The 27,295-nt window shown below is 45.1% G+C and overlaps 1 protein-coding gene across 1 annotated transcript in view; it reads right to left on the bottom strand.

Annotated features, from left to right (window-relative positions):
• bcat1 (branched chain amino-acid transaminase 1, cytosolic) overlaps positions 1-27,295 on the bottom strand; it is a 66,635-nt gene that overhangs the window by 27,206 nt on the left and 12,134 nt on the right. Inside the window, exons 3-6 of the mRNA XM_020527066.2 lie at positions 11,518-11,718; positions 6,214-6,324; positions 4,210-4,329; positions 2,736-2,899 (exon numbers count right to left, since the gene is read on the bottom strand). Of these exons, the coding sequence (XP_020382655.2) occupies positions 2,736-2,899; positions 4,210-4,329; positions 6,214-6,324; positions 11,518-11,718 (596 nt within the window). The remainder of the gene's footprint in view (positions 1-2,735; positions 2,900-4,209; positions 4,330-6,213; positions 6,325-11,517; positions 11,719-27,295) is intronic.

The raw sequence follows: 27,295 nt of genomic DNA, 5'->3' as shown, positions 1-27,295 counted from the left end.
TTTCTGGTCAAGGCACTGGGGAATGCTTTTCTGAAACTAACAACAAAGGAAAGAGTTGCTGCCTTCAAGCAAGGAAGAAAAAGAAAAAACAGTTGCAATCGTGCTGCTTGGCCTGCTGTGTTCATCCAGCTCTACACCTTGTTATCTCTGTATCTACAACATCCTCTGGCAGTTCATTCCACACACGAACCACTCCGTGTGAAAAAGTTACCCCTCAGGTCCCTTTTAAATCTTCGCCTCTCACTTTAAACCTATGCCCTCGAGTTTTGAACTCCCCTACCCTATGGTAAAGGCCTTGGCTATTCACCCTATGTATGCCCCTCATGGTCTTATAAAGGTCAGCCCTCAACCTCTTATACTCCAGGGAAAAAATGTCCCAGCCTATCCAGCCTCTCCTTGTAACTTAAACCCTCCAGTCCTGGTAACATCCTTGTTAATCTTTTATGCATCCTTTCCAGATTAATAATATCCTTCCTATAGCAGGACAAGCCCAGTTATCAGGAACACCATTGCTGCTGAGGCTGAGATATGAACTCCTGCCCTTCTCAGCCACAAGGCTGAGATTTAAGTTGAGATTCAAGTCCCACTCAAGGACATGAACACAACAAGATCTGCATTGATACAGCACTTTTCATGGCCACTGCACATTGTAAAGCACTTTAACGTGTAAATTTGGCAGCCAGGATTGCATTCAGCAAACTTCCACAGACAGCCACGTGATAATAGCCAATATGCTTTTTGTGAAGTCGACTGAGAGACAGATAACGGCCAGGACTCTGGAAAGAAATCTCCTGCTCTTCTTCGAAACAGAATCCATGAGATCTCTTAGATCTACCCGAACAGGCAGACTGGGCAAAGGTTTGATGTCTTATTCAGTACACAGCTGCTCCCAGTGTTCCTCTGGAGTGTCAACGCGGGTTTCTGAGCTTAAGCCCTGGATTGCGGCTTGAGCCCAGAGCCATATGATCCAGGGACAACAGGGTATTCAAGGCTGGTGCTCAGTGCAGCACTGAGGGAGTGCTGCAATGCCCAGGGTGCTGTCTTTTTGAATACAATATTAATTTGAGGTTCCATCCGTCTTCTCAGGTGGACACAAAAGATTTCACGGCACTATTCGGAAGAGCCTGCAGCAGAAGAGTTCTTTTGATTTGATTTGATTTATTATTGTCAACGTGTTACCTAGGTACAGTGTAAAGTTTAGTTTTGCGTGCAGTACAGGCAGATCATACCATACAAAGTGCATTAGGGGAATAGAACACAGTGAGGAATACAATGTCACAGCTGCAGAGAAGTTACATAAAGAACGAGATCAACATTAAAATTTAACATTTGACAGGTCTGTTCAGACGTCTAATAACAGCAGGGAAGAAGCTGTTCTTGAATATGTTGGTATGTGTATTTAAGCTTTTGTATCTTCTGCCCGATGGAAGAAGGGGTGAAGAGATTATAACCAAAGGTGGGGGAAGGGGTCTTTGATGATGTTGGCTGCCTTCCCGAGGCAGAGAGAATTGTAGATGGAGTCAATGGATGGGAAGTTGGTTTGTGTGACGGACTGGGCTGTGTTCACAACTCTCTGTAGTTTCTTATGGTCCTGCACAGAGCAGTTGCCATATCGTTCTCCCTAGTTATTTTGGCCAATATTTATCTCAGATTCAGAATCACACTCAACAAGCTATCTGGTCAGTAGCACACTGATACTTCTGGGAGCTTGTTGTGTGTAAATTGGCTGCTACATTTCTTAAATTGCAACTATAATCATACTTCATCAGCTGTGACGTGCTGTGAGACAAACAGTCATGAAAGATAACATATAAATGTAAGTCTTCTTGTTTTACTGCTGATCAAGGTTAGTAAAGGAGCCATAGAAATATTGAGAATGGCAGTCTACAAATGAAGGAACATCAGAAAAGATTTACAAGGATGTTGCCTGAGTTGATGGGTTTGAGCTATAGGGAAAAGCTGTATAGGCTATCTTCCCTGGAGCATCAGAGGCTGAGGGGTGACCTTATAGAGGTTGATAAAATTGTGAGGGACATGGATAGGGTGAATAGTCAAGGTCTTTTCCCCAGAGTAAGGGAGTTCAAAACTGGAAGGGCATAGGTTTAAGTTGAGAGGGGAAAGATTTAAAGGGACCTGAGGGGCAACTTTTTCACACAGAGGGTGGTGCGTGTATGGAATGAGCTGCCAGAGGAAGTGGTGGAGCTGGTACAATTACAACAAGTAAAAGGCATCTGGATGGGTATATGAATAGAAAATGTTTAGAGGGATATGGGCCAAATGCTCGCAAATGGGACCAGATTAATTAGGGCACCTGGACGAGTTGGACCGAACAGTCTGCATCTGTGCTGTACATCTCTACGTCTCTAACTGCACTCAACCTGATTAAATGGTGTACAGTCTTGTTTCAGGGTCAGAATGATTTCAGGCAGGACAAGATCACAGGGCCTCTTCCATTATACATTCCCTCTGTTCCCATCTCCCTCAATCCCTGAATCACAGCTGTTGTCTAGGAGATGTCTCCTCACTTCCTTCGTCCAACACTTGCACTACCATCCTACCCCGCATATTTACCACACACTTATTTCCTTTGCCTGTCCCTAATTTATAAATGTACCCCTACTTGCACCTAAAAAATAGAAAAGTAAAAAGTGCATTGTTGGGTGCAAAGTGCGTGGGGGTCATTCGGAGGTATTGAAAAGGGCAGTTTAGGCGTTCACTGCTATTAACGTACATACCCTCCGACCTTGCAGTCTCCCGTTCCTCCTTTCCACGCCCGAACGTACTTTGGATCTGCCCAAAGAGATACGGCGTTAAAGCTCCCCGTTGAGAAATAAGGTCCGACTGGACTGAGGATCACATACAGCAAGGCTTTTGTCGTTATCTTCAATCCGAGAGAAGGCTGTGATTCAAATTGGAAAGTAAGCAGGAATCCATGGGAGCTAAAACAGTGTTCAGCAGCTTTGTCACCCAACCACTCTGGATCTACAGTGTTCCCATCCCCTGCAGAATTGTGCTGGAAGCTCCAGGAATTAGAGATTCATTAACAGGAAACTGCTGTAAACAACACTCTGGAAGAAAAATCATTGGGACTTCCAAAAAAAATGGGGGCAGGGCTTTTCCAATGGTGAAGTTTTCTGCGATACCACCCGAAGAGTCAATGGATAGCCAGACCACCTCCCGCTGATCACAGCAGCTCCCCCCCTCCCCCAGCTACTTCTCTCCTCCACAGCTACATGAAGCTCTGAGGGGGCATCAAGTAGTGGAGATGGCACAACTCCAACTAGGAAACCATGGCGACAGTCTCCAACCAGGAAACCATGGTGACGGTCTCCAACTGGGAAACCATGGTGTCCTGTCTGCCAAGCTGGGGCCAATCAGTGGCAGCGATGGTGAGGGTGAGCACCTTGTCTCCAACCTAACTGAGCCCTTCTCCCATAGCCCACACCCTGCAAGACCAGGAAGGAGTCTCATCTTTTCCCTGATTGGATCCTGTGAAGGGACACCTCTAGCAGCAGTCTCTAGAGCCCAGATGCTGCCAGCTTCAACATCGAGGCCTGCAATTCACCAAGGGACCTCGCCATTCAACATTTAATGAGCTAATTGGAGCTTGATCCAGCCACACGCGCAAACACCCAGACACCCTGGTGCACCCACAAACAGATGTCAACATGCACAGCACACACACACATCCACCCCTGCAAACATGACAGCACATATCAATCTGAATATAAATAGAGCTGGAAAGACATGAATTCACATCCCAGCATTTGGCTGGCAATGGCCTTGTGGTATTATCACAAGACTATTAATCCAGAAACTTGGCTCATGTTCCCGGGGCCCGGGTTCAAATCATGCCAAAGTAGATGGTGGGTGGAATTTGAATTCAATAAACAAAAACATCTTTGAATGAAGAGTCTAATGATGACAATGAAATCTTTGTCCATTGTCATAATAAACCCAGCTAGTTCACTCATGTCGTTTAGGGAAGGAAACTGCCCACCCTTACCCAGTCTGGCTTACATGTGACTCCAGACCCACAGCAATGTGGTTGACTCTTATCTGCCCTCTGGGCCATCAGGTGTGGGCTATAAATGCTGGCCTAGGCAATGATGCCACATCCCTTGAAATGAACATTTGAAAAAAGGATGCGGTTGTCCTTGTCCATTCGCCAACACACACACAGCCAGCCCCGATTTCGGGTATTCTCACCTCTGTTCCAATAAGGACCGGTCGAATGTAGAGACTGGCAGCATTTGAGTATGGTACCCACTCCCTGTCTATCTCCACCAGCTTCCTGATGCACTCCAACAGCTCGTCGGGATCAAAGCTCTGGAAAAGGAAAGACCTCTTCAGACTGAATTCATTTGGCGCATGAACAAAGAAACTAATCAATCGACTGCTGGAACGATTATTGTCCACTGTAGATGGAAGGAAGCCTGGACAGTGTTACCAAACGTGACATCAAAGCTTGAAGATTGTAGCTGCTACCATCTGCAATTAAAGTCTTCCAAAACGTTTATGATGTAAAAACCTCTGGTGGAAAATGGAGGTTCTTGCATGATAGCCCTGTCGGGGTTTAGAACTTCTTGAGTTTAGAAGTTTTGCGGGTGATCTACTCAAGGTGTGCTAATGATAAAGTGATTGGAGAAGGTAGCTACTTTATCCACTCTCTGTCCCAAGGCAGTTCTGACCCACAGTGCCACAACCTCCAACATGGCACAGGCAAGGAGACCGCTCCTGAATCTCACCCCATCAGAGCGGGCTCCAGTCTCTGTGCAGTTGGCACCAATCTGATCCACACTGGACACCCAACCAACTACAGCCCCAAGGAGCCAGTGTTAACACACACTTTTATCTACACGGTGTAACCTGGAGTCATGGTAGTGATGGTAGAGGCTCCAATTTAATTCCTTCACAATCAGGAATCTCTCCTGCTCTGTTGGCATGTGTTGGAAGAATTTACAGGTTGATACTGGGCCTGTTCTGGTTGTGTAATGAGCACGCCTTTGACGGTCAAATCCTGGAGTGGGAGTCAAATGTACAGCTTCTGGCTCAGAGGCAGGGACACTACCCAGTACTCCACAAACTATAGCTCTCTCCGTCAGAAAAAACTGTGGATCCTGGGATTCAATAGGAGCTTTCGAGAATGTGATAGGTTTTTGTTTCCTATCAAAAGCTGCCTGACGCAAACTGACTAATAGGAATTGAGGTACAAATCTGATTGTACGATTGTCTGAATGTCTATGCCTCTCCCTCTGTTGTCAGAAATAGTGTCATTTGGAATTTGGCTTGATTGCCATTGCTGGTGCCAGAGTGGTATCTGCAACCTCCTGCCTGTATATGGCACAGGCAAAGGGTTACTTAATCTGTTTGCTGCCAACAATCCTCCTTTGCCTGTACTGTATCCAGGGCCTGTCTATTGATCAGTGGTAGAGGATAGAGACAGCACCCGTGAGTCCAAACAGAAGGGGCACTTCTCTCAGTTAATGTTTTTATGCACAATAGTAATAAGTACAGTTTACATTACTAGTCAGGCATGAAAACTAAGGACCGAATGAACATGTGGAAATGAGCTGCTGTAAATCAGAAACAAAAACAGAAATTGCTGGAAAAGCTCAACAGGTCTGGCAGCATCTGTGGACAGAAATCAGAGTTAACATTTCGGGTCAAGTGACCCTTCCTCAGAACTGCCAACCTGCTGAGCTTTTCCAGCAATTTCTGTTCTTGTTTATGATTACTAAGGACTATTGGGTACTGTACAGAATACATTACAATGCTGTAAAACTCCTTGACTTAATGTATAGACAGTGTACAATAGTCAGATTGGGTGGAAGAAATGCAACATTCAACATTAAGACTTTCAGGACTATTACCTTAAGCAACAGATATCTAATACAGTGTCATACAAGAAAGAACTTGAGCTCTAGTTAAAGGTCAATTTGCTTATCTATTTGCATGATTTGGTTGCATTACTGAGGAAAATGCACCACGTTAGTGTAGGTAAACCTCTGTCAGATGTCCCTGCAAAGTTGCATGGGTGTGCGGCCACGCAGTAACCTGAAAAGTCCTGTACAGACTTTGTTCCATCATTAACATTGTATGTGCACAGTGCAAGTAAATTCAAAGGGACAGCAACTGGATAAAGTAACAGGCCACAGTCTACACGTGAGTGTCAATAATAAGGGGATAGCTGAAGCAGGTCAGTGTACTCACAGGTAAACAGACTCGATTGGCAGATCTCAGCATCCTCTGCATATTCAACATAGGTCTGAACAGGCGAATCTTATTATCCACTCCTCGGTAGGCTTTCAGCCCTTCAAACAACTGTGGAGAGATGGGAGGTGAAGCAAGAAGCTATTTCATGCAACTCTCTCTTACAGGTGATTCCACAGTTATTTAGTGAAAAGTAATCGCAGTTACCAGGGAATTCCACTTACACCCTTCACTGTAAGGCCACGCACTCTCTCTGGCTGGTGAGTGAACAACGCACCAGATCGTAAACTCAGTCAATGTTCCCTCATCTCTTGGCTTAGCTCACAGAAGGAGATTAACCGCCACCTTGCTGCTATCTCTGGGATCTTCCTGTGCGTCACTTAGCTGCTGGAAATTCCCATCCTGCTTCAGCGACTGCGTGTCAAAAATGGCAGATTAGCTGCTAAACCGAGCAGTGCCGTGACTGACACCGCATTTATCAGTGCATTCGAATGGGATCACTGAATATCCCTTTGCACCGTATCTACCCTCAGGGCAAAACCCATGGCTTTGCTGCCAACGGTAATCAACAGCCTTCCTGAGGAGGTAGCTCATAGAATCCCTACAGTGTGGAAACAGGCCCTTTGGCCCAACAAGTCCACACCGAACCTCAGAGCATCCCACCCAGACCCATCCCCCTATAACGCACCTAATCTACACATCCCTGGACACTATGGGCAATTTAGCATGGCCAATCCACCTAGCCTGCACATCTTCGGACTGCAGGAGGAAACCGGAGCACCCGGAGGAAACCCACGCAGACATGGGGAGAATGTGCAAACTCCACACAGATGGTCGCCTGAGGCTGGAATCGAACCCAGGTCCCTGGCGCTGTGAGGCAGCAGTGCTAACCACTGAGCCACCATGGAGGGTTTCCTCCACCCACCCTACCCCCAAAATTCCCCACGGCACCACACCTTCCCAATTCACTGACTGACAATCTCCACCGATCTGACCACTCCGTGCCAATCATTCACTTGTCCTCAAACCCGAGCAAGCATTAACCTTGACCCATTCACGTCTCAGGTGCGGCCAAGTGGTGCGTCCTGGCCAGGAAGTGGAGGAATGGCAAGTAGAAATGGATGATGGCAAAGCGGCACCATCATTTCATCCCCCGCCGTATTGCAAAAGCTGCAGCTGTTACGTCCAAGCTCAGTCAGAGAGAGAGTGAGGAACTACAGCAAAACCCCCAGTCTGTCTGCATTCTCAGTACACCCTTCCATCATGGTGAGGCTAGGCCAAGCATCAGAGGACAGGAGAAATGGCTGAACCACCTACACCTTCACTGTCTTTGACATCTCCTCAGCATCTCCAGATAGGACAAAGTCACCAACTCGAAGCAGGTGAAGCTGCTTTATGCAGAAGCCTTAAAGCAGCGAAGACCTCCCTCAGGCCCTGCCACATCACTCCCTGCAAACTCTCGTGACTTGCAGCAACTACAGAAAGCACCAAACACTTGAGGAATCAAAGCAATGTTCAGAAGAAACCAACTAAACTAATGTGAAAATGTTCACTAGTCCTGCATACGTGATTATGAATGCGAGTGAGCGCATGTCTCTACATGTGTGTCTGTGGGTGTATGTATGTAAATTTTCTTTTATTCATTCATGGTATGAGCGCATCATTGGCTAGGCCCATCCATAATTGTCCAGACCAGATAAAAACAGCAGAATTCCTTACCTAAAAGATGTTAGCAAACCAGATGGATTTTCTCCCCCCCAAGAATTGATTCAAGGTTATCCATTAGACTCTTCATTCCAGGATTTTTATTGGATTTAAATTCCACCATAGCAGGGTTTGAACCCAGGCCCCCAGAACATTAGCTGGGTCTCTGGATTAACAGCTCAGTGATAGTACCACAAGGCCAACACCTCCCTAAATGAGTATGCATGTGTATATATGAGCGTGTGTGTGCACGCGCATGTATTTATAAGTGTGTTTGTGTATAAGTGTATATATCTGTATGTGTGTGTATATGTATGTGTATATATTTGTGTGCATATAGGAGTATGTGTGTGTGTGTGTATCTGTATGTATGTGTGTGTATATATCTGCATGTGTTTTTGTGCATGTATATGTGTGTGTTTTTGTCAGTGTGGATATGTGTGTATATGTGTGTGTGTGTATTTGCGTATGCGTATGTGTGTGCACGTGTGTTTTTGAGAGTGTGTATATGTGAGTGTCCCTCCTGCCAGAATTTGCGCTCCAACATGGCAGTACCAGCAAGGCAGTGTTCCACTGACTGATATTGTGCTCTATGTACATCCCCACTGTCCAGTCACTGTGTATACTAATATCTGTCTCAATATGGTGTCTAGTGCAATTTGCTCCTAGAGTGCTTATGTGAGTTACAGTGGCCATTTTCGTGTTTGAAGGACATAGGTAGGACCCCACAAACAGGCAGCCTAATTTCTCATTCACTTTTGTTCTTTCAGTTGCGCTGCACACTTGCAATTTCTGATAAGAACCACATGAGGGTGATGGAGTCCGCCTTTTGGTGAATGCTCGTGATCTCGGGTACAAGCTTAGAGCAGCAGCAGTTTGTTCTTGCCAGACAATACCTTCCATCTACTGTGAAACCTTTCAGAATCAGGCATTCTCCAAAAATATGGCACTGCAACTTAACACAGCCTCTAAATCACAATATTAACAGGCTTAATTATTTAACTAGCAACCCCGTTTTAATAATTTAATCAAACGTTCCCTATATATGATGCATTGTGTATACAATAAGTGCAATTCCTGTTACATAATATATAATTACTTTGTTTAGTTCACTTTGATTTGAGAGTACATTGGCATTTATATATATTTCATGTAGTTTAAACAGTTTATACATATTTTATTTAATTTAAACTTTGAAAGATGGCATTTAATTTCCCAATCAAATTGCTGTTGAATGGGTGACAGCTGTGGTTCAATGGGAAATGTTCTAATCTGAAAATTGCAAATATTAAGATGGAGCTCTTGCATGGTGCTGAGGGAGTGCTGCGCAGTCAGAGGCGCTGATTTTAGACAAGGCCTCTCAAACAGTTATGAAAGATGTCCCAGTTACTAGTCAAAGAACAGTAGGGGCCACAATGCTGTTCTCCAAATAGCAATTATCCATTAACCAAACAGCAGCAAACCATGTCACTTGGCCATTTATCTCTTGGCTGTGTGTCAGATCTTGTGTGCAGACTGGTTTCCTGCAATCCAATGGCTGGGTTAATGGAATGTTCTCCTTTATAATGAGAAGAATTAAACACAAAGGTAAGGACGTACTGTCAGGAGCTGGTACAGGAGCAACACGATGAATGGCCTCCTTCTGTACTGTAAAAGTCCATGATTCTATATTACTGTTGAGACCACTTTAGAATATGCTGTGCAGTTTTATCTCCTTATTTAAGAAAGGATATAAATAAATTGGAGGCTGTTCAGAGGAGGTTTACTGGATTGAAACCTGAAATGATGGGAAGCCTTAGAAGCGAAGACTGGACATGCTGGGCTTGTTTTCACTAGAGATCCATAGAACATAGAACAGTACAGCACAACAAAAATCAAAGGGATCTGATGGCCTGGCGGTATTATCACTGGACTGTCAATCCAGGAGACCTAGATAATGTTCTGGGCACCTGGGTTTGAATCCTGCCTTGGCAGATGGTGGAATCTGAATTCAATTTTTAAAAAATTCAGAAATTAAGAATCTACTGATGACCACTGTCAATTGTTGGAAAAGCTCATCTGGCTCATTAATGTCCTTTAGGGAAAGTGGAGGTAGGCAGATTCTTGTAAGACAAGGGAATTGTTAAGGATTATCAGGGATAAACCCGAATATGGAATTCAAAACACAAACTGATCAGCCGTCTTCTTATTGAATGGTGGAGTTGTGCTTACTCCCTCCAGACACAGGTTAGAGGATGCCAGGTGCCAAGGCATTCCAGTTAAATTGATCAGTCTGGGACTCTGTCCAAATAATTATTATTTAGCCCCTGCTCCTCACCTACTCCCCAATGCCCCATCCATGCCAATCCATACCCTCAATCACCTCCAATGGCTCCTCATACCCTACAAACCAATCAATTCTCCCCATGACTCCACCAGCCCAATGGTCCTTCATATCTCCACGATAACCCATACACCACCTCCTCTCCTAGTGCCCACTAACATCCTCCATGTCGCACTTCCATCTCCATTTATCAGATATGCACTCTGTACAAAACCAATAAACCCTGCAGCAACAATGAGCTGTGTGGGAATGCTTAAAGAAAGCCATCCATAATGCCCTTGAAAAACTGCCATTACTTGTCATTTGTAAATTAACAAGATCTTGGAAGTATCAATAGCAGAAATAATAAGCACTTGGCAGAGACTTATGTAAATAACAGTTCAGACAATGAGAAAATAAATCACAGAGGCAAAAACAAATATGTAAACCTTAAATGTGTCAATGTGGTTGACACTTACCTGCCCTCTGGGTAATTAGGGATGGGCAATAAATGCTGCCTAGCTAGTAACACCCTCATCCCGTGAATGAATAATAAACAAATCAAGCAAGCTTTTCCCGACTGCAAACCGGCTCAATAAGGTAATGTGGGACGAAGCTGCTCGACTGAGACCCCAGTCAGTGTCTCGGGCACAGACAAACGTGCGCGCATCAACATATCGATATTCAAATGCCTTGGTCTGTCTGGAAATGATGGCACCAAACCAGGGATTATAGTGTAACCGGCATGCCTAAAACCTCCAAGCAGTTCATGTAAAGTAGAAACAAAAAACTTTTCTACTGCAAGAAAGAAACTTAAACTTGACTACTAGCACATTCTGTGCCTTCAGAGCAGCTTGAAATTAATGAGATAACACAGTGTGGAGCTGGAGGAGCACAGCAGGCGAGGCAGCTTCTGAGGAGCAGGAAAGTTGACATTTTGGGTCAGGAAAATGGAATTCGCCAGGAAAATGTGGCAGCAAAGTTTGTGCATAGTAAGCCCCACTCCCACAAAGAGCAATGGCCAAATTTTAGTGACATTCGACCACAGGTTAAATATTGACAGGAGATCTTTCTCTGCTGGTGTGCCTTCTTCAACTTGAGAGGGCAGACAGGATCTGGGCTTAACATCCTCCCCCGAAAAACAGCACCTCCGACAGGGCAGAGATCCCTCAATACTGCTTGGGATTGAGGTAGAAGTCTCGATGTTCAGCTTTGAACACAGAGCTGTGAAAGCCATCTGCCAAGGCCCACAGCTAACGCTGAGCCCAGCAATGCAAATCTCCCTTTCACCAACTCACCTCCACTGAGTAATGTAGGGCTGACACAGCAGGATGCAGTGAGAGGTTCTGCAATGGTTTAATCTGTGGCCTCTCCCAGCCTCTTGCAATCGTCCACTGAATCATCAACATGTGGTCACTGAACAAAGTCCCAAACACAAGCTGGTTCGGGTCTGGCTTCTTGGCTGACACCTGAACCATTTCAATCTCCAGATCTGCTGCCTTAAAGGGAAAAGGAGAAGAAAAATATATTGAGGGTAAAGCAACACCAGTTCAAATATCATACAAAAATTAGGGCGCAGAACATTACATGGATTTTACCACAGAAACAGGCTATTCGACCAGGTACTACCTTCATTTCATAAAGCCCTCAGGGACACCAAGAGGCAATACCAGAACCTGTTGTTTGTGGCAAGTCTTACACAACATAACGGGATACAAAGCAAACTCGAACAGAATCTCAGGTAGCAGTACATTGCTCCCAATGGAGCTCAATGCACTCTACGCTAGCTTTGAACAGAAGGTCAGTGAAACGATGTCACCCTAACCCAACAGCCTTGGATGCTCCTCTACCCTCAATCACTGCCACAGATGTTAGATTGACCTTCTTGACTGAACCCATGGAAAGCGACTGGCCCAGATGGAGTCCGCAGCCGCGCACTCAGATCCTGTGCGGACCAGTTGGCGGGAGTATTCACTGGACATCTTTACCCTTGCCCTACTATGATCTGAAGTCCCCACCTGCCTCGAGAAGACCACCATCATCCCAGTGCCGAAGAAAAATCATGCAGCGTGCCTCAATGACTGCCACCTGGTAGCTCAAGGGCATCCATGGTTACAAAGTGCTTCGAAAGGTTAGTCATGGCTCACGTCAACTCCAAACTCCCAGACTGCCTCAGTCCCTTGCAATTCGCCTACCGGTGCAACAGGTGGATGGCAGATGCCATCTCCCTGGCCATTTCGCTCATCACTGGAACATCTGGACAACTAGGATATCTACATCAGGTTCCTACTTATTGGCTACAATGCCACCTTCAACACTATAATTCAAACCAAATTCATCTCTAAACTCTGAGACCTGGGTCTCAGCTCCCCCCTCTGTAGCTGGATCCTTGTCCTCCTGACCCACAGACTACAATCAGTAAGGATAGGCGATAACACCTCCTTTACCATAATCCTCAACACCGGTGCCCCACAAGGCTACATACTTAGCCTCCTACTATACTTATTGACCCCTTAGTCATGAGTCTAATTCCATCCCAACTCCATTTACAAGTTTGCTGACGACACCACCGTAGTGAGTTGTACCCCAACAACGATGAGACAGAATACAGGAAAGAGACGGAGTGCTTAGTGGCACGGTTTAAAGTCATCAATCTCTCCATCAATGTCAGCGAAACGAAGCAGCTGGTCATTGACTTCAGGCAGTGGAGTGGAGGGCACGCCCCTGTCTGCATCAATGGTGCTGAGGGGCAGATGGTTGAGAGCATCAAGTTCCTGGGAGTGACAATCACCAGCAATCTGTCCTGGTCCATCTACACTGACACAATGGTCAAAAAAGCACAGCAATACCTCTAATTCCTCAGGCTTAGGAAATTTGGCATGTCTGCAAAGACTCTCATCAATTTTTATAGACATGTCACAGAAAGCATCCTATCTAGATCCATCACAGTGCGGAATGGCAACTGCTCTTCACAAGACCACAAGAATCTACAGAAAGTTATGAACACAGCCCAGTCCATCTCACAAACCAGGCTTCCATCCACTGACTCCATCTAAACTTCCCACTGCCTCAGAAAAGCAACCAACATAGTAAAAGATCCCTCCCGCCCTGGTTATACTCTCTTCCACCCTCTTCCATCAGGCTGAAGACATGTCAATTTGAATACACGTATGAACAGATCCAAGAACAGCTTCTACCCTGCTGTTATCAGACTTTTGAATGGACCTCTCAAATAGGAATTCTGATCTTCCTCTCTCTGCACCTTCTCTGAAGCTGTAACACCGCATTCTGTACTCTGCTCTGCTGCCCTGATGCACTTTGTATGGTACGATCCACCTGGATAGCACGCAAAACAAAACTTTTCACTGTATCTCAGTGACAACAATAAATCAATCAATGAACAATCAACAACTGGTTGGTCCCAGTATTTCAACTCCAGTCACCTCCAACTCTATTTTAACATCCTGACTGCATTTGTTCTCTTCCTCCTTGTGTCTGAATCAAGCTGCCCATTAATTACAGCAATGCTATCTGTCCCACACAGTCATGAGCTCCATATTCTTACCACTCTCTGCGTAAAATATCTTCTGTATTCTTCTATCCACAGTATCGGCTAAGGACCCTTGATCCTAGACTCCCCGACAAGCAGAAAGGATTTCTCCACCAGTATCTTATCAAACCCTTCCATCACTTTAAAGGCCTAGGTCAGGTCTCCTCCACGTGGTAAACAGTCTGTTCAATCTTTCTTCATCATTCCCGTCACTCAATTTTGGCAGCATTCTTGTAAAAGCTGGAGGTTACTTTTAGGCACAAGGACAAATCAGGAGCTGTTGTGTTAGGGAATGGTTCTGAAAGGGTTAATGTTGGAGACTGTATTAAGTTCTGCTCTCGGCTGATGCCTATTGGCTCTGAGTGGAGATAAGGCAGAGCAGCCGAGGGCCATATAATGTGAAGATTGATATGCACAGGTCTCCCACAAGTCTCAGTAACAATGTTAAAGCTCCCAACGTACATATCTTCTTATCAGTTTGTTCAGATGTGTTATAAGACACTTCTGGAACAGCTGGGACTTGAACCCCAGTCTTCAGTCCCTACCACTGTACCCTCAACGTCCCAGTGTAACTGGTGTCTGGTGGCTATCATGCAATAAAGTACATCTTGATTAAAACATGTGCTTCCTGTCATTGAGATTCACTATGGTTTTCCTTTCCCACTGTAAACCAAGCAGGTCCTTAAACCCAATCAACAAAAAAGAGGTTGGTGGCAGTGAACTACCAGGCCATAAGCTGGTGGCGGTTGGCATCACGGCACACAACAACTGCGTATCAGAAGTCAGTGTGTATCCCATTGCACGCAGCTCATGAGACAGGAGGTACATGTCCAAATCCTTGTGGACTGCTCTCGCCTGCAGTTATCAAACAATGGTATCATCCTGGAGCTACCCTGGCGTGACCTTGGAGCAACTCAGTGATCACAGCACCCAGGGGGTATGGATAGGCTCAGCTATGGTAGGAGAAAGCTGCGATAGGTTCCCCATCTCACCTGCGTCGTGGGCAGAGGGGAGGAGAACTCAACATGGGAGTCACAAGTTGCTGCTCTTGTCTGCCTCCTGTTGGTCAGTTACAATATTACCCACACCCCACTTGCTTCCGTGCCATTTCCTGTAATAATAAAAAGTTACCAATCTCAGTCTTGAGCTCCCAATATTCCCTGCTTCTAGTCTTTTATCACACAGAATTCCACATTTTTACCAGCCAGCATGTGAAAAAAAATCCCTCCTGCCTCCAACCCAAAGGTTTAACTTAAGTTAAGAATTTGTCCTCTATCAAACCAGTTCATCACTTTAAATATCTCGAACAACTCACCCTTAAAATCTTTTAAATTCAAGGGATGACAAAGACCAGCTTATGCAACCTGTCCTCATAATTTAAACATTAATCAGTTAAGAGGTTGAAGTTATTTGCAAAATATTGTGCAAATAGACATCATGCAGATAAATATGTAAACATGTCAAAAGGAAATCTACTGCAGTACATCAATTTGTCATATAAGGAAGACTCACTAAATCTATCAGGGTTGTTTCACAGGAAGATGTCAAGTTCCCATCACAAATAATTCACATTTCCAACTCCAGTTCTAACTTGATTTGTATTAATTAAAAGACATTCCTCAGACCCGTGATCAATGTTGGACTCAATCTTCCACTCTATTCCCAATTATATAATTTCTTATAATTCGTTCATGGAATATGGGCATTGCTGGCTGGGCCCAGTATTTATTGCCCATCCCTAGCTGCCCTTGAGAAGGTGGTAGTGAACTGCCTTCTTGATCTGCTGCAGTGCACATACTGTGGGTTGACCCACAATGTCATTAGGGAGGGAATTCCAGGATTTTGACCCAGCAAGAATGAAGGAAAGATGATATATTGCAAGTCAGGATGGTGAGTGGCTTGGAGGGGAACTCGCAAATGGTAGTGTTGCCCTGTATCTGCTGCCTTTATCCTTCTAGTTGGAAATGGTCATGGGTTTGGAAGGTGCTGTCTGAGGATCTTTGGTGAATTTTTGCAGTGTATCTTGTAGATGGTACACACTACTGCTACGGAGCGTCGGTGGTGGAGGGAGTGAATGATTGTGAATGCGGAAACAAAACTTTTCACTGTATCTCAGTGACAACAATAAATCAATCAATGAACAATCTGCTCCCAGGATGAGGCATTCCACTCCCGTACATCTCAGATGTCCTCATTTTTCAAGGATCGCAACCTCCCACCCCTCAGTGGTCGAGAACGCCCTCCACCGTTTCTCCCGCATCTCATCCCTCACACCTCCTCCCCACAATAACAACCAAAACAGAATTCCCCTCGTCCTCACATACCACCCCACCAACCTCCGGATCCAACGCATCATCCTCCGACACTTCCGCCATCTGCAATCCGACCCCACCACCAAAGACATTTTTCCCTCCCCACCCTTATCGGCTTTCCAGAGGGACCACTCTCTCCGTGACTCCCCTGTCCACGCTCCCCTCCAGCCCCACCACACCCGGCACTTTTCCCTGCAACCGCAGGAAGTGCTACACCTGCCCCTACACCTCCCCCCTCACCCCTCACCCCCATCCCAGGCCCCAAGAAGACTTTCCACATCAAGCAGATGTTCACCTGCACATCTGCTAATGTGGTATACAGTATCCGCTGTTCCCGTTGTGGCCTCCTCTACATCGGGGAAACCAAGCGGAGGCTTGGGGACCGCTTTGCAGAACACCTACGCTCGGTTCGCACTAAACAACTGCACCTCCCAGTCGCGAACCATTTCAACGCCCCCTCCCATTCCTCAGACGACATGTCCATCCTGGGTCTCCTGCAGTGCCACAACGATGCCACCCAAAGGTTGCAGGAACAGCACCTCATATTCCGCTTGGGAACGCTGCAGCTCAATGGTATCAATGTGGACTTCACAAGCTTCAAAATCTCCCCTCCCCCTACTGCATCCCAAAACCAGTCCAGCTTGTCCCCGCCTCCCTAACCTGTCCTTCCTCCCACTTCAAGCCCCAACCCCATCTCCTACCTACTAACCTCATCCCGTCCCTTTGACCTGTCCGTCCTCCCTGGACTGACCTATCTCCTCCCTAACTCCCCACCTACACTCACCTTTACTGGCTCCATCCCCGCCTCTTTGACCTGTCTGTCTCCTCTCCACCTATCTTCTCCTCTATCCGCCTCCCCGTCTCTCCCTATTTATTTCAGAATCCCCTTCCCCTCCCCCATTTCTGATGAAGGGTCTAGGCCCGAAACGTCAGCCTTCCTGCTCCTCTGATGCTGCTTGACCTGCTGTGTTCATCCAGCTCTACACCTTGTTATCTCAGATTCTCCAGCATCTGCAATTCCTACTTCCTACTGCCTCAGAGGCAACAGCGTTCGCTGACTCAAACCAAGAAACAAGACTGACTTGATTCCAAAGCGCCTATTCGGCCGAAAATTATTGCAGGACATCTTGAGGTTGCAAAAGGGGGCATTCAAATGCAACTTTGGCTTTGAGCATTGTTATCTTGGTTAGGCTACCAAAAGAAGCGAACTTGGGCAAACTGCAAACAAGCAAGTCCAATTTCAGCAAGACCTGAACAGGCAGCACCAAGGGGAAGGTAAAAAAATAAACCAAGGAATGGATTTATTTTATCAATGAATCCATTGGATTTATGAAGGATTGGTGTTATATTCCTGACTGTTTTTTACCGTACTTCCATACATGTATACCAACTGGTTTAGAAAAACCCATATACAACAGTTGTACAGAAGATCATGGTGGTTCTATTTTCTATAGGTCTGAATCTAGTCCTAATATTATAAAATATAAGGCCACTGTATTTTTGTGATATCAGGAATAAAACAGTTAGTCAACTCCACTAGGACTAGACAACAAGATTTAAGCATCAAAGCTCCACCAGGGCACATCAGATTATTCTGGTCGGATTGTTTAACCGCAGCATATCGGCCGCCAGCACTTGAATTTTGTATGTGACAACAGCCACATGCATGAGATGGTTTCCAGTTAAACTATTTGAGCTGAAAGGCCATGGCTCCCAAATAGAGACATTTTGATTTTTATGGGCAACAAAAGCAGAAATTGCTGGAAAAGCTCAGCAGGTCTGGCAGTTCTGAGGAAGGGCCACCGGACCCGAAACGTTAACTCTGATTTTTCTCTCCACAGATACTGCCAGACCTGCTGAGCTTTTCCAGCAACTGCTGTTTTTATTTCGGACTTCCAGCATCCGCAGTTCTTTTGGTTTTGACTTTTATGGATTTTGTCGGCGTTTTCATTGACTTTTGGCTTGCACTAGCCCTGGTACCTCACCAGGGACCCATAAATAATGGTGAACAGAGGCTCACTTAACAAGTGAGAGTTCCCGATCGAAACCGCAACACAGAATCTCACCCACCGGCTGCGGAAGGTCACAGTTTGACATCAAAGCAATCATGATGCCTATACCTTACTGATATGTGAGAAAGCAATGATGCCCTGGGGCTGAAGCAGCTGACCTCCAACAACCACATCTGCCTTCCTTTGTAGGTGGTGTTTCCAACCACTGAAGACATTTCCGCCCAATTCCCACGGATATAGATTTACATTTGCTAGGGTTCCTTGATGCCACATGCTGCCGCTCAAAAGCTGGCTAGCTCTGAAGAGCAGCTCTTCATCACAATTCCTAGAGAGCTCCTAGGCTGTGCAGTACCCAGTGTACTCAGCTGTTTCTTGACATCACGTGGGGTGAATCAGATTGCCGTCTGTGATGATGGGGAACTCCGGAGGAAGCCAAAATGGATCATCCGCTTAGCAAGTGAGTCAGTCTAAGCAGTGACAGCACGAACAGTGCGAAGGAGAGCAAACCTGGGGGTGAACAGCAGGATAAATACCTGAGGAGCTGGGTCGGAGTGACCCTGGGGGTGAACAGCAGCAGGATAAATACCTGAGGAGTGGGGTCAGACAGAGTGACCCTGGGGGTGAACAGCAGGATAAATACCTGAGGAGCAGGGTCAGAGTGACCCTGGGGGTGAACAACAGGATAAATACCTGAGGAACAGGGTCAGACAGAGTGACCCTGGGGGTGAACAACAGGAGAATGTTGTGGAGCGCACATTTAGTGAGCTGGTCACACCATCAGTAAGGACTACAGAGACAGAGACAAGTTCAGTGCCCTCCAGGAAGATGAGTAAGCATGGGCAGGCAGTGCAGGAGTTCCCTGTGCCCATTCCCCTCACAAACAGGTAAACTGCTTTGGATACTATTGTGGGGAAGGCCTCTCAGCGGAAGCAGTAGCAACGGCCCAGTCTGTGGCACTGTTTTTCAGTGGGGAGGGTCAATATGTAGGCTAGCAGTAGTGACAGGGACTCTACAGTCAAGGGCACAGATAGGAGTCTCTGCGGCTGAGAATGAGACTCCAGGATGGTTAGTTACCTCCCTGTTGCTGGGTCTGAGGACGTCTCTGAACAGGCAGAGGATATTCTGAAGGGGGAGGGTGAGCACCTAGAGGTTGCGATCTGTTTTGGTACCAACGACATAGGCAAAGGGTTGCATATCCACAGAAAGAGTTCAGACAGTTACGTAGGAAGGTGAAAAGCAGGACATCTAGTGTCGTAATCTCAGGATTACTCCCTGTGCTACATGCTGGTGAGGTTAGGAATGGGAAGCTAGTACAGTTAGATACATAGCTGAAGAGCTGGTGTAGAAGGGAAGGCTTCAGGTATGAGGATCATTGGGATGTCTTCTGGGGCAGATGGGACCTGTATAAGAGGGGCAGGTTGTACCTAAACTGGAGGGCACCAATATCCTGGCAGGGAGGTTGACAGAATTTAAACTAGTGTGGCAAGGGAGCAAAAACCAGGCCAGTAGGTCAGCAAGTAAAATGATCGAGGGGAGTCAAAGTCTCAGGCCAGTAAGGCTAAGAGGAAGAACAGACAGGGAGAGGTTACTGAACACAGCAGAACTGGTGGTCTGAGGTGTATTTGTTTTCATGTGAGGAATATGACAGGTAAGGAATTTAGAGCTTGGATTAATACAAAAAAAAAAACTGATGTTGCAACTATTACAGAGATTTGGTTGAGACAGGGACAAGACTGGCAGCTTAAAGTTCTTTATCAATATGTGGATGCTCCTACTAGAGAAGGAGCAAAACTAGACCTTCCTTTGGGCAATAAGGCAGGGCTAGTGACTGAAGCAAAACTGGGGAAACATTTTGGGTCTAGCGATCATAATTCTATTAGTTTCAAAAGTTATGGAAAAGGGTAAGCCTTCCATAAAAGTTAAAGTTTTTAATTGGAGTAAGGTAAATTTTATTGGTATGCGACAAGAACTTTCAAAAGTTGATTGGAGTAGACTGTTCACAGGTAAAAGGATGCCTGACAACTGGGAGGCCTTCAAGACTGTGATGCCAAGAGTTCAGAAGCATTTCATTCCTGTTAGAGTGAAGGGTAAGGCTGGTAAGACTAAGGAACAATGGACAAATAAAGATATTGAGATTTTAGTCAAGAATAAAAGAGAATCTTATTTTAGATATAGAGAGCTTGGTTCAATCGCATCTCTTAATCAATATAAAGAGTGTAGGGTCATTCTTAAGAAAGAAATCAGGAAGGCAAAGAGGGGATATGAGATAACGTTGGCAGATAAGGTTAAGGATAATCTAAATAGATTCTACAAATACATTAAGAGTAGGAGGGTAACTAGAGAGAGTAGGACCCCTTAAAGATCAAGGAGGTCATCTTTGTGTTGAACCCCAGGAGTTGGGAGAGATACTAAATGAATAGTTTGTGTCAGTTTTTACTGTGGAGAATGAAATGGAGACTAGAGAATGCAGAGAAATAAACTTTGATGTTTTAAAAACAGTTCATATTGCAAAACAGGAAATTCGGGAGGTCTTAGAGAATATAAAGGTGGACATATCTCGGGGACCTGACCTAATGTATCCCAGAATGTTGTGGGAAATAAGGGAGGAAATTGTGAGACCCCTTGCAGAAATATTTGCATCATCTAGAATTACGGGTGAGGTGCCTGATGACTGGAGGGTGGGTAATGTTGTACCTTTGTTTAAGAAAGTTTGTAAGGAGACACCAAGAGGGCCCTGGAGTGGTGCATGGGCGGTGAGCCGGAGCAGCGCGCAGACAGCGAGACTGGTGTGGGGGGACAATCTCTACCTTAGAACTTACCTTAGAACACTGTAATGTTAACCCCTTAATATGGTCCTTTTTAAACTTATTTTCAACTTTGTAATTAAGCAACCACTTCTATTCCTCTGCTGTATCCCAGAATTGTACCGAGGTATATGTACCTAAGATGTTGCCATAAGGGCAGACATTGTAAATGTTTTTCACTGTACTCCTACAATGGAGTACATGTGACAGTAAAAGGATATTGTATTGTATTGTAGACCTGTGACTCTGGCTTTGGTTGTGAGTAAATTATTGGAGATAATTATAAAAGATAGGATTTTTGGGCATTTAGAGAGGCAAAAATTGATTAGGGATAGTCAGCATGGTTTTGTGTGAGGAAAATCGTGTCTCACAAACTTGATTGAGTTTTGAGGAAGTTACCAAAAAGGTTGATGATGGCAGAGCTTCTTACTTTGCTTTTAGTAAAGCCTTTGATAAGGTTCCACGTGGTAATCTAATTAGTAAAGTTAGGTGACGTGGGTGAGCTTGCCAATTGGATACATAATTGGCTTAACAGCAGGAGACAGAGGGTGGTAGTGGAGGATTGCTTTTGGAGGCCTGTGACCAGCGGTGTTCCACAGGAATCGTTTCTGGGTCCTGTTTTGTTTGTAGTTTATATAAATGATTTGGATGAAAATATAGAAGGCATGGTTAGTAGGTTTGCGGACAACACCAAAATTGATGGCATCGCAGACAGTGTAGAAGGTTTTATAAAGCTGTACAGTACAGAAACAGACCCTTTTCTAAGATTACAGCGGGATCTTGATCAAATGGGTCATTGGGCTGGGAAATGGCAGATGGAGTTCAATCTGAATAAGTGCGAGGTATTGCATTTTGGTCCAACAAACAAGGGCAGGGCTTACACAATTAATGGTGGGGCCTCGGGTAGTGTTGTAGTACAGAGGGACCTGGGGTGCAGGTACATAATTCTTTGAATTTTGCGTCACATATAGACAGAGTGGTTAAAAAGGCGTTTGGCACGCTTACCTTCACTGTTCAGTCCGTTGAGTATAGGAGTTGGGAAATCATGTTGAGGTTGTACAGGACATTGGTGAGGCCTCTTCTGGAATATTGTGTCCAGTTCTGGTTGCCCAGTTATAGGAAGGATACTATTAAGCTGGAGAGGGTTCAGGAGAGATTTACCCTGATGTGGCCGGGTATGGAAGGTTTGAGTTATAAAGAAAGGCTGGATAGGTTGGGACTTTTTCATTGGAGCGTAGGAGGTTGAGAGGCGACCTGATAGAAGTTTATAAAGGGGTACAGATAGGGTTAATGGTAGCTGTCCTTATCCTAGGATGGGGGATTTTAAGACAAGGGGGCACATTTATAAGGTGAGAGGAGAGATATTTAAAAAAGACGTGAGAGAGATTTTTTTACACACGTGGAAGAAACTTCCTGAGGAAGTCGTGGATGTGGGTACAATTATAACGTTTAAAAGACATTTGGATAATGACATGAATAGGAAAGGTTTGAAGGGATATGGGCCAGGAGCAGGAAGGTGGGATTAGTTTAGTTTGCAATTATGTTCGGTATGGACTGGTTCAACCGAAGGGTCTGTTTCTGTGCTGTATAATGCTATGACTCTAGATATTTCAGGTGAGAGAGAGAGAAGCATGTAAGATAGATGGGGGAGTGGTGTTACTGATAAGGGAGAATGTCAGAGCTGTAGTGAGGGAGGACACCTTGGACAGCTCATCCAGTGAGGCAGAGCTCAGGAATAGGAAGGGTACAGTCACTTTGATGGGATTATACTGCAGGCCTCCTAACAGCCAGTGGGAGATAGAGGAACAGAAATGTGGATAGATTATGGAAAAATGTTAAAACAACAGGGTTTTTGTGGTAGGTGATTTAACATCCCCTAAATTGACTAGGACTCACTTAGTCCAAGAGGCTCAGATGGGGGTGGGGGATATGCTCATTAGGTGTGCCAGGACAATTTTTTAAAACATTGTCTAACTCAGGAAGGGACCATACTAGACCTGCAAATGGGGAATGAGCCTGGCCAGGCAATCAAAGTTTCAGTTGGGAGCATTTCACGAATTGCAACCATAATTCTGTAAGTTTTCAGTTCCTTATGGATAAGGATAAGAGTGGTCCTCGGGTGAAAGTACTAGACTGGGGGAGGGCTAACAACCACAATATTAGGCAGGAACTGAGGAATGTAGATTGGAGGTGGCTGTTTGAGGGTAAATCCACATCTGGTATGTGGGAATCTTCTAAAGGCCAGTGGATAAAAGTTCAGGACCGGCACATTCCTGTGAAAGTGAAGGATAAGGATGGCAATGTTCAGGAACCTTGGATGACAAGAGAAATTGAGAGCCTAGTCAAAAGGAAAAAGGAGGCATACGTAAGGTCTAGGAAACTGAAGACAGACACAGCCATCGAAGTACACAAAGGTAGCAGGAAACAACTCAAACCATAATTTAGGAGGGCTAAAAGAATCTTTGACAAAAAGGGATGAAGGTAAATCCCAAGGTGTTTTATACATATATAAGGAACAAGATGGTAGCTAGGAAAGCAAGGACAAAGGAGGGAACTTATACGTGGAACTGAAGGACGTAGGTGAGGTCCTTATTGAGCACTTTGCATTGGTACTCACCAAGGAGAAGGACATAGTGGATGGGGAGTCTCAGGAGGGGTATGTTGATATTCTAGAGCATGTCGATATATAAAAATAGGTCATAGGCTCATACAGCTGTCCATGTCAACCATGTTCCCAAACTAAACTAGACCCACCTGCCTGGGCTTGGCCCATATTCCTCCAAAAACTTATCCCAATATCTTTTAAACATTGTAACTGTACCCGCATCCACCATTTTCTCTGGCAGTTCCTTCCACCCACGAACCACACACTTAAAAAAAAAAAACATGCCCCTCCTGTTCTTTTTAAATCTTTCTCCTCTCACCTTAAAAATATACTCGCTAGTTTTGAATTCCCCCACCCTATTAAAAATACTCTTGTCATTCACCCTATCTATGCCCTTCATGATTTTATAAACCTCTGTAAGGTCACTCCTTGGCATCCTACGCTCCAGTGAAAAAACTCCCAGTCTTTCCAGTCTACTTTTATATCTCAAACCCTCCATTCCCAGCAACATCCTGGTAAATCTTTTCTGAGCTGTTCCACTTTAATCATTTCCTTCCTATAACAGGGTGATGAGGATGACACATAGTATTCCAGAAGAGGCTTCACTAATGCCCTCAACATGATGTCCCAACTCCTATACTCAAAGTTCTGAGCATTGGAGGCAGGTGTGCTAAATGTCTTCTTAATCACCGTCTACCTATGATGCAAATTTCAAAGAATTATGTACCTGAACCCCTCAGTCTCTCCGTTTTACAACACTACCCAGGGCCCTACCATTAATTCTATCAGTCCTGCCCTTGTTTGTAGTACCAAAATGCAATACCTGGCATTTATCAAAATTCAATTCCATCCGCACTCATCACTCCATTGACCCAATTGATCAAGACCTCTTTGTAATCTTAGATAACCTTCTTCATTGTCTACCATACCACGAGTTTTGGTGTCATCTGCAAACTTACTAACCGTGCCTCTTATATTCTTGTCCAAATCATTTACATAAATGACAAAAGTGGACCCAGCACAGATCCCTGCGGAACACCACTGGTCACAGGCCTCCAGTCCAAAAATCAACCCTCCACCACCACCCTCTGTATCCTACCTTAAAGCCAATTCTGTATCCAAATGGCAAGCTCACCCTGAATCCCATGTGATCTAACCTTTTTCAACAGTCCACCATGCAGGACCTTGTCAAAGGCTTTACTAAAGTCCAAGTAACAATTTCAACTGCTCTGCCCTCAATCTTTTTGTAACTTCCTCAAAAAATTCAATCAAGTTTGTAGGACACAAAACCATGTTCTGTCTTTTGAAAAGCATTAAGGTAGACAAGTCTCCGGACCTGATGGGATCTATATCAGAATGCTGAGGGAGGCAGAGGAGGAAATTGTACAAAATGGGGCCTTGTACGAAATCTTTCTTTTCTCTTTCCTCTTTAGCACAGGAGGGGTCCAGAAGGACTGACAAATAACCAACGTAGTTCCTTTGTTTAAGAAGGAGAGCAGGGATAATCCAGGAAACGACAGGCCGGTGAGCCTTATGTCAGTGGTAGGAAAATTGCTGGAGAGGATTCTTCGGAATAGGAACAGACTTACGAGCAATAGGCAACATAGCTTTGTGCAGGAAAGGTCGTGTCTCAAAAACTTGAGTTTTTGGAAGCAGTGACAGGCGATTAGTGAGGGCAGGCCAAAAGAAGTTGTCTATATGGACTTTAGCAAGGCCTTTGACAATGTCCCTCATGGCAGGTGAAGTCACATGGGATCCATGGTGAGCTGGTAAGATGGAAACAGAACTGGCTTAATCAAAGAAGATAGAAAGTAGCAGTGGAAGGCTGTTTTTTCTGACCGGTGATCTATGACCAGTAGTGTTCCACAGGGATCAGTGCTGGGATCCCCCTTGTTTGTACTATACGTGAATGATTTGGAGGACAATGGAGGTGGTCTGATTAGTAATTTTGATGATGACACAAAGACTGGGGGAGCTGTCGACAGTGAGGAGGATTACCAGAGGATACAGCAGGATATAGATAGGCTGAAGACTTGGGTAGAGAAATGGCAAATAGAGTTTAATCCGAACAAATGCAAGGTGATGCATTTTGGAGGATCTAATGAAGGATCTTGGGGTACTAGACCTGCTCAAGATCAATCCCATTTAGCATGGTGGTAGCACCATACAATGCAATGGAAGGTATCCTCAATGTGAAGACAGGACATCACCTTCACACAGACTATGTGGTGATCAGTCCAACCAATACTGTCATGAACATATCCAGCTGTGACAGAGAATGTTTCCTTGTTCGTATACAACCTGATGCCATGAGACTTAATGTTGATGTCTCCCAGTAGCAGAAGCGTGTGCCATCTGCAAGATGCACCACATCAAGGCTCTTTTAACAGCACTATCCATATCATGACCTTCACCACTTAAGAAGATTAGGGCAATAGTTATATGTGTAATGAAATATCAGCCTCCCTAAGGCGTGGCATGCTGGCTCAGTGGTTATCACTGCTGTTTCACAGCACCAGGGACCTGGGTTCAATCCCACCCTTGGACAACAGTCTGTGTGGAGTTTGCACATTCTTCCTGTGTCTGCGTGGGTTTCCTCCCACAGTTGAAAGATAAGTGGACTAGGTGGATTGGCTGTGCTAAATTGCCCATAGGGTCCAGGGGTGTGCAGGCTAGGTGTATTAGCAACAGGAAATGCAGGGTTACAGGAATGGGGTGGGTCTGGGTGAGATGCTCTTCAGAGGGTCCATGTGTCTTCGATGGGCCTAATAGTCTGTTGCCATACAATAGGGATGGTGTTTTACTTTAATTTCAAATTTCTGGGAATACATGCTCGAGGACAAATATAGTTTCACCAGTGGGCTTGTCTTTATTCATGATTATGAAAATACCTGTTAATTGTACATCCTTCCGAGTCTGCTGTTCTGTAAGCTTCAAAGAGCACATTAAGTTCAGTGACAAAACCTCATTTTTGGCATTGAATTCAACTTTCAAAACAGATTATTTGAATTTTGAACCAAATGTTTCGTATTTCTCAACACAATACAAGTCATGTAGGCAGTAAAACAAAACACTTTACTTAATAACAGCTCCCAGATGTAGAGAGAGTAACTCACAGAAGAGATAACACAATGTGGAGCTGGAGGAACACAGCAGGCCAGGCAGCAGAGGAGCAGGAAAGTTGATGTTTCGGGTTGGTACCCTTCTTCAGAAATTCTCAGTTCTCTCAGCCTTGTTTCGCTGATACACTCCCCAACCAACCTTGCCCATCACACAGACACACACACAGACCGGCTTTCCTGCTGCTGTGATGCTGCCCTGCCTGCTGTGTTCCTCCAGCTCCACACTCATCTCTGACTCCAGCATCGGCAGTTCTTACTATCTCTAACTCACAGATGAGCTGTTTTTTGGGCAGTTGTTGAAAATGAGCAATGTTGAACTGGAATCTGATTTTTGTCTTCAGTAACCTCTAGTTCTACCACTGCACAGGACCACCTTTTGATGCAACCAGAAGCACCTAGTACTGGTCAGAATTTTAACAAACAATAACAAATTATGTTGGGTTAATTCCACTGGGCAAGACCAAGAGGTGAGGGTACTGTGTTGATTGTGTGAGCGTGTGCGTGTACAAGCGTGTGCGTGTGTGTCTGTGTACGCACGTGCAGGAGTACATGTGTTTGGCTTTGTGGTATTGTGTTTGTGTGGAATGCACGTGTGTTAATGCGTGAAGTGTACGTGTGTGGAATACATGTTTGTGGGTGGTGTGTGTGTGTGAGAGAGAGAGAGGGGCAAG

The sequence above is a fragment of the Rhincodon typus genome, chromosome 22, assembly GCF_021869965.1.
Source record: "Rhincodon typus isolate 14 chromosome 22, sRhiTyp1.1, whole genome shotgun sequence".
In the NCBI taxonomy this organism is placed as follows: Eukaryota; Metazoa; Chordata; class Chondrichthyes; order Orectolobiformes; family Rhincodontidae; genus Rhincodon; species Rhincodon typus.
Note: the sequence above shows the minus strand (reverse complement) of the source record. Positions and strands in the feature narration are given on the sequence as shown.